The sequence below is a fragment of the Neodiprion virginianus genome, chromosome 6, assembly GCF_021901495.1.
Source record: "Neodiprion virginianus isolate iyNeoVirg1 chromosome 6, iyNeoVirg1.1, whole genome shotgun sequence".
Taxonomy (NCBI): domain Eukaryota; kingdom Metazoa; phylum Arthropoda; class Insecta; order Hymenoptera; family Diprionidae; genus Neodiprion; species Neodiprion virginianus.
The window spans coordinates 333,438-340,570 of record NC_060882.1 but is presented as its reverse complement, the minus strand read 5'-3'; the positions used below and the strand labels follow the sequence as shown (position 1 = coordinate 340,570).

Here is a 7,133-nt window from a genome sequence, read left to right as displayed (position 1 = left end):
GCGGGAGGTATGCTCACTTAAATATTATCGAGGCCCGCCCCGCGGTTTCCGGGCATCTCGATCACTTTCATCCTAATCGACGGAGAGTGGCGGCGAATATTGACCACCACGGTAGCCCGCCGGCTTTCACGAGCTCTCAACCGAAACCTCGTTTGATTTAGCCTTCGGATCAATCCGCTTGGTTGCTTGTAACGAGCTGCACCATTGCTCGTATACGGCATTTGGGTAACTTCAGTGGGGAATGAATTACACAGGTCGTCCTAGATTTGCAACGAAAAATTATGCATCGTATACCTGACCAACTCAATTCCCCCAGACATGGAGAAATAAAGAAGGCCACTGGAAGATTTCCAGATCATACATCAAACCTTAAACAATTCTGCAATGCCAATACTGCCGACTGTTTTATTGTAATATACGACGCTTGCTAAGAAACACTTGTGGGTCCGGTATAGCGATAAATCAACGATACTTGTTCATTAATTTCACCTCGACTCGTTTCTTGACGCGGACGCACTTGTACAGACATACTTGTGTAATTATCATGCAAGTCGGCATGTTTGCAACACATCTGTGCAAATATCAGCCATGGAAATCGCGCATTGCATGTACCTAAAATTTCACTCAACTGTGTGTTCGTGCAAAATACAGACCTCGTCTCTCTCTATACCGGCCAATTACAATTCAGACTCCAGGGCAAAGGCGCATCGATCCGTCGATATGTTTGGTGTGTTCGATCGCCTCGAGCGGGACGATCGGCTGAGGCTGGTCGGTGGAATGCAGCAACCCTGCCATTAGTCTAAGTGTCAGCCATTAGCGAACCAGCCAACATCCGGTCACCGGTACGGCGACTTCCTGAACTCGGGAGGGCTTCGTGATTTATGCAAATTCAACCTTGAGAACAATTTGCACCCAGCCCTTATGGTCACGGGGCATGGCAACTTGGAAGTCCGCCCGTAAGCGGTTTAGCAATATATAAAATCGAACTCCTCATGCCACAGCGCGAGGCATAATAATGGTGAAAAAGTAACGATTCTCAACCGATTTATTGACCATGTCGTATGAACCCGACCATTCCAACTCTGCAGCTGCTGGGTACGCGTCAGGATGTTCGCAAGCGAAGCTGATCATCGCTGAGCTCTCCTTCCCCCGCGGATGCGTCACACACTCATCTCGGTCTAAAATGCATGCGATTACCAATAATCCGTGTAATTTGGCCATTAATCGTATCACCCGTCAAATAAATCCCTCCCTGTGAACGCATCCCATATACGCGAAACGTCAGCAGCCAAAATCGTTCGTTCATTCACTGATGTGTAGGGTCTGCCTCTATCATCCATTTCGCCAGACCCGACTGACGAGGCAAACGTATATCTAGTAAGCAGACGTGTTTTTTGCGCTCTCTTTTTGGCAAAGAAACATCAGCCGCAGCAAATTTCATTCTTTGCTTCGCTACATGCGAGTATGAGCCAACTTTTGATTTTCATGATACGATTCACACGATACTCAGCAAATGGGAATACGAACATGTTTGCTCGGAATGTGAATATCGTCGTATGTACGTGAGGCTAAATGTCACGTGCGCGTATTACGTAACTAATATTATATGCGTATTACCAGATTGACAATGACATGATTTTCGGAAAGGCTTTTTTCGAAAGTTCGAGGGATCGAATTTCCAAGAAACCAATCAAAGGGTGGGTAATTTCATTCGTCGCATTTCTCAAAATTACATCACACTGGCTCCATTGAACGTGTATCCTTCACTATTATAATCCGCTGGTAACTTGCGAGGACTTAAGTTGGTTCCACTATTCACAGATCGAATATAGCCACCAGCTGGACATCGACCTGAAATCGAATTAGAGGAGCTGCGGCACACAAACAACGGATATCGGTCTGTTTGCCGCGTTGCAGTTTCCGTTGATTCGACCCCGCATTTGCATGGAGACAGAAAGCCACATGCAGAGTGGGATCGGTTCCCCGGCGTGAAATATTGGATAGTGCACGTTCGTAATTTCAAGAACTCTTCAAATTCTGGTTTATACTGGAGTTCGCATTCCTTACACAGAGACGGGAATTACGTATACTTATCACCGTATACAGCTACTGGTCCACAGTCTTTACCGGGTTGTTTGGCAGCAACATCTCGCCGGTCCCTGCAGATTGGCCCGCTAGTGTGTTGGCGCTGCATAATCAAGATGAAGATTGGATGCAGCCAAGTTACATTTGCCAAGGGGATAAATCGGGGAAGCGAACGAGAGCTGGATGGAACTCAGCCGGGATGCCGAGACGCTTGGAATCGCAGCGAGGGAGAAAGGGTGTCGAAATGAAGATTAGGCTGCGTTCTGGAATGGCGCTATACTTCACCTGGAGATGAAGAGATTGCTTGGTAAGCAGATATCTTCAGAGGGACCTTGTCGCCGTGTGAAAACGGCGACAAGGCGAGGAGAAAGAGTGGGAGGAGGAGGAAGCGGAAGATCTTCGATTCCCTTAGTTGTCATCCTTCGCCTCGCTCCAAGGCGACTGGATGCTTTGTGACTCCTCCTTCTCCACCTTTCTTCTTTTCTGCTTTCGCTAGTGCCCGCGGGTTAACGAGAGCTAGCTACGCTTTATCTTCCCTTTCTATTTTCCGCCTCAAACCCCGGGCACAGAGACTCGGGCCTCCGCCATAGCCTCTCGGCTCGACTCGGTTTCTTGGTACCCTGACCACGCGCAAATCGACCTGCTTGACTGGCAAATCCAATTTAAGAGCCGGGCACAATGCGATCCCCAGCCGAGACCGAGGTCAGCTCCCGGTCCAGCCCTCCTTTAATTAGCCACCGCCGGCTCAAAGTCAGTGGTCTACGGGCGAGCATGAAAGGATAAAAGGAGTGCGCGTGATATTGAGTTATATCTCATGACTTGCCCCGGAAGATTAACGCGGTGTTGTATAAATGAAACAAACGAAGAGAAAACTTTTGAGCGTGGTGGCCGGAGGACCCCGCGGTAGAAATAAAATAAGCTCTCATTTCTCATGCGGACCCTTTTACTTAGCCGGAATTCAACGTTCCTGCAACTATATTAAACCTGAATATCTCTTTTACAGATTTGCTTAATTACAGTCACCCGTCTCAACCCCTGCTTTACGCCGAGGCCGCAATCAGTTGATGAGGCAGGCCCCCCTCCTCATCTTGCTGAGCTGCCCCTCAGATCTGGCCACATTCTCACTCACCCGCCAACCATGGGATTAATCCAGCAGACATCCCGCGAATAAAGCGCACCCATGCGGCATGACGCCTTTGCTAATGAAATTGTTCCTCAATTTAAATGGCGCTGATCCGAATGGATTACTTTTTTATTGCCTGAAATTTAGTTGGAATCACTCTTGCCCGTCACACCACTTCAAAAAGGGACGGCATCGCCGTTGCTTTACCGAAGAGCCGCGCTTGCGACCGCATTGAAACTGGACACTGTTTCGCTGACTTACCAGTCTTCGAGTTCGGCTCTAGGAGTTGATTATAATCTGAGGGAAACAGTGTATTAAGTCTCCTACGGTTTCCTACTGTAATCAGGGATGTCGGACTTTGCCAAGAATTAGCACTGACTATCAGAGTTTCACTGCTACTGGCGAACTTCCGGCTTCTGTGTTCTTGTATACAAACTAGTCAGACAAGGCGCAGCAGATTCCGCTAGAAACTGTTTCCGAAGTCTGTAGGATGACAGAGACCTCAAATTCTGAATAGAAACCCTCACAGGTATCGTATCGTGAATAATTCAAAAGTTTTCAAATTTCGTACTAATGATACGTGGGTATCGACAAACAGGTAAAAGCACGGCACTGAATTCTAGTTCGCTTTCTACGCATAGCAAGTATAGAATAAGCACTCATTCTTTTACAATATTAGCAAACACCAGCTGCAGACAGAGTATTGATTACCGGATAAAAATCGCTGTGGAACTGAGACGGCACACCATTACTATTTTATCGGGAATTTCCAAGTATCAAATATCTCCGTAGCTACAGCCAGAAATACCAAATCGCTAGCCCAGCTACGACGATATTACGACGACACATTTTTAGAATTAAATACGATTTTACGCCTCCAGCAAAGTTTCTACAAATCGAAAGACGCAGGTATTACAGGGAATCTCGATGGATTTGAGATACGATTACCGATGAAGGAAAAATTGTCGGATATCCAAGGACTGCAAAGCGATTTTCAGTACTTGGTTAAATTTTGTTCTCACGTGGGCTCTTCCTTTCAATCGACTGAATTAAAACGGCTGGGAAGTACCATTACCATAATGAATTTCGACTAGATCGCCCGCGGGTATGGTTCGATCGATTAAAGGGTGAAGAAGGGATCTAGGGTGGTCAGAAGACCGTAATGAATACGAGAAGCTGTAAACTGAAGTTGAACAAATTTTTAATAATGAACTAACAACGGTGACACGGTGGTGAACATTCTTCAAATCGTTATCCCATATACATTACGTTATATATGTACAAGAATGACTGCGGCAGGGTGATGGAAGCGATCTCAAGCGCCAAAATCCGCAATGCATCTATATCTGCAGGTGCAACTCAGCCGCGGCTGTAAGCTTCGACTTCGGCTAATCTCCGCCCCTCGTCATTCCGGGGGTAAACTAGTAGTGATCACCCTCGTACTGAGAGCCGCCGTCTACGTAACCTTGATGATCCCCAGAGTCATCCGCGCTCGAGTAGGAGCCGTGCGTTCCGTATGAGCCCTCAGCCCCGCCGCCGGTGGAATAATGCCCCGCGTCTCCACCCCCGCTTGAGTAACTTCCCGAGCCGCCCTGTCCTCCGCTTGTGTAGTGCCCGGCGTCCCCTCCTTCCGTATAATGCCCCCCATCCCCCCCCTCGGACGACACATGTTCACCCTCGCTGTAGTGTTCGCCTTCGTACGGAGCGTAATGAGCGTCTACGATGGTTCCTGTTGGGTTCAAAATGAGGTTCACTTGGTCGTTTTTTATCCCGGCTGCAGAGCGCATTCATCCCCATTCTGACGTTTCTCCGACAGCGTCGAGAGACACAAACTTGATTGATCGTTAATTATTTTTGTGATCTTGATTTCGCGAACTTACCCGCTCCCTCGTGGTCGTCGCCATCGCTGCCTTCGGCGCTCTTGTAGGATCCGCTCTTTCCGTGTTCTCCACCCTCCTCGGCTCCTTTGGCCTTTCCGAACGCGGTGTGCTTCTCGAAGCCGTAGTTGTCGCCGTCCTGCTTGTGGAAGGTGTCGAGGGTCTTGTAGCCGTGATCACCTTTGCTGTAGGTCTGCTTGAGGTAGCCCTTTTCACCCTCGGCATCGCTGCCATAACTCTTGTAGTATCCACCCTCGTCAGATTTTCCTGAAACAGCGATTATTGCACGTGTTCAAAGGCGGCACTTGTTGATTAAAGAGGAAATTACGCCTCTTTGTCGCTCCCGGAATTACCCCGAAGTAAGGACTATCCAAAGTTAAACAGGAAAAAAGAAACTCACCCGATGCGTTTTTCATCGCAGTCTTCTTAGGCTCCGCGGCGCCTTTTGCCTCTCGTGATTTCCTGGCCTCAGTTCCAGCGCTGAGGAGGTCCGCTACTTCGATGGCAAATCCTGGAGGCAAAGGAGCTCGCACGTCACGACGGATAGAGCCGACGGAAGCGGTGTCATCTTCGAGGGCAAGGTACTCGTCGTAGGTCGCCGGCTTGGCACATGCGTAGCTCACTAATAGTAGAAAGCCAAGAAAACGATTCATGATCGCTCGCTGTTTAATTTTTGTTCTCTTTTTATCAAACTCCGGTTGTCGTTATTTAAACTTAGTGTCCCGGTATCGATTATTCCCCGTATACAGTACGTATGATATTTTATGCCGTTTCTTCGTGTACGTGTAGCGGTCGGAATTTTCTGCCCGAGCGAAATGGCTCGTGATAGCCTTTTATAACGTCTCCCACTTTGCCGAATGATCGCAGGTATGAATTTTCTCACCGTAGAACCGAGGCGGGCAGGTTGCGGCAGTGACACATGTAACTTCGAGACCATTTCACAAGACGGCTTTCATTGAATCGGCGTGCAATTGTGCGACACCAGAAGATCAATCAGGTAAGACGTGCCTACAAACTCGATGCCGGCTGTATCCAATCTTTCAGTTTAATCAGGGGAATTTACGTGACGCGTCCGATCGGCGCGGTTCCGAACCCTGATAGAGGCCAAAACGTATTTCGCAACTCCCGATAGTGCTTTTGCGTCACGTGCCTGTCGGTTGTTTACGTAAAGTTTTACACCAGGAAACAAGGAGCTGTATCTAATGACCCGAATAGAAACTCGTGGTGCGGTTTCCCCGCCTGGCATATGATTGACTTGGGCACAGATTACGCCCGTGCGCCGGTTGAGCGATCCGCGGCTTTCCTCAAAACCGACAAGAACTCGACGCCTGACACAATGCCTGACATAACGGACTTAAAGGCCGATGCTCCCGATCTTTCCCGCTCACTCAAACTCTCGGTTCTCCCGCCACCGTCCTTCTTTCCCCAAATTTCCCCTACCCTGCCGGATGTGTCTTGGAGTGACGACAAAAAACGTTAAGAAGTGAAATCCAACTGCACGTAGCGTATATAATACTGTTAGGCCTGTACGCTCGCATACCTTCGGTCCATACGTACTGTGAAATGGATGCTATGCAATAGATTAATTCTGTAAAAGTTTGACACAGTGGTAAATGAGTAATGAATGATGATTCGCATTTTACCTTACTTCATACGCAGCTTGTATTAATTCTGTTTCGTTGCAACAACAGGAGCAAGATTTAAACCAGCGAGCAAAGTCGTTGTAATGTTAGATTAGAATTGAAAGTTTCAGCTCTTGGCACTTCCATGAAATACGTTGGTGGTAATGGGAACCTCCTACCATTGGATCTGGATGTCAAGCAAACGGGTCAGCGCTTCGCTGTAACAGAGTCTGATGCAATCTGCTTTGTTGAAATGCAGCTTGGCCATTTAGAGAACGTGAAATTCGCTGAGTAGTTCGGCTGCGGGTTACTTTGATAATTTGCAAATTCCAGCTACGGAACTCACCGTGAAACACCCTCTGGTAAGATCTCTCCTTCGTTGACTATTGTAAGGGGGACTTTGCACCCTCGTTAAAAGCCACCCTG

General features: G+C 48.0%; 1 protein-coding gene across 1 annotated transcript; it reads right to left on the bottom strand.

Moving 5' to 3' along the window:
* Positions 1-4,392: 4,392 nt before the first annotated feature.
* LOC124307438 (glycine-rich cell wall structural protein 1.8-like) lies at positions 4,393-5,913 on the bottom strand. The gene is made up of 3 exons (XM_046769077.1): positions 5,486-5,913; positions 5,089-5,352; positions 4,393-4,937 (listed from the first exon to the last, which is right to left on the bottom strand). Exons 1-3 carry the CDS (start codon positions 5,736-5,738, stop codon positions 4,630-4,632), a joined length of 825 nt encoding a protein of 274 aa, XP_046625033.1. The 5' UTR covers positions 5,739-5,913; the 3' UTR covers positions 4,393-4,629.
* Between the last annotated feature and the right edge of the window lie 1,220 nt (positions 5,914-7,133).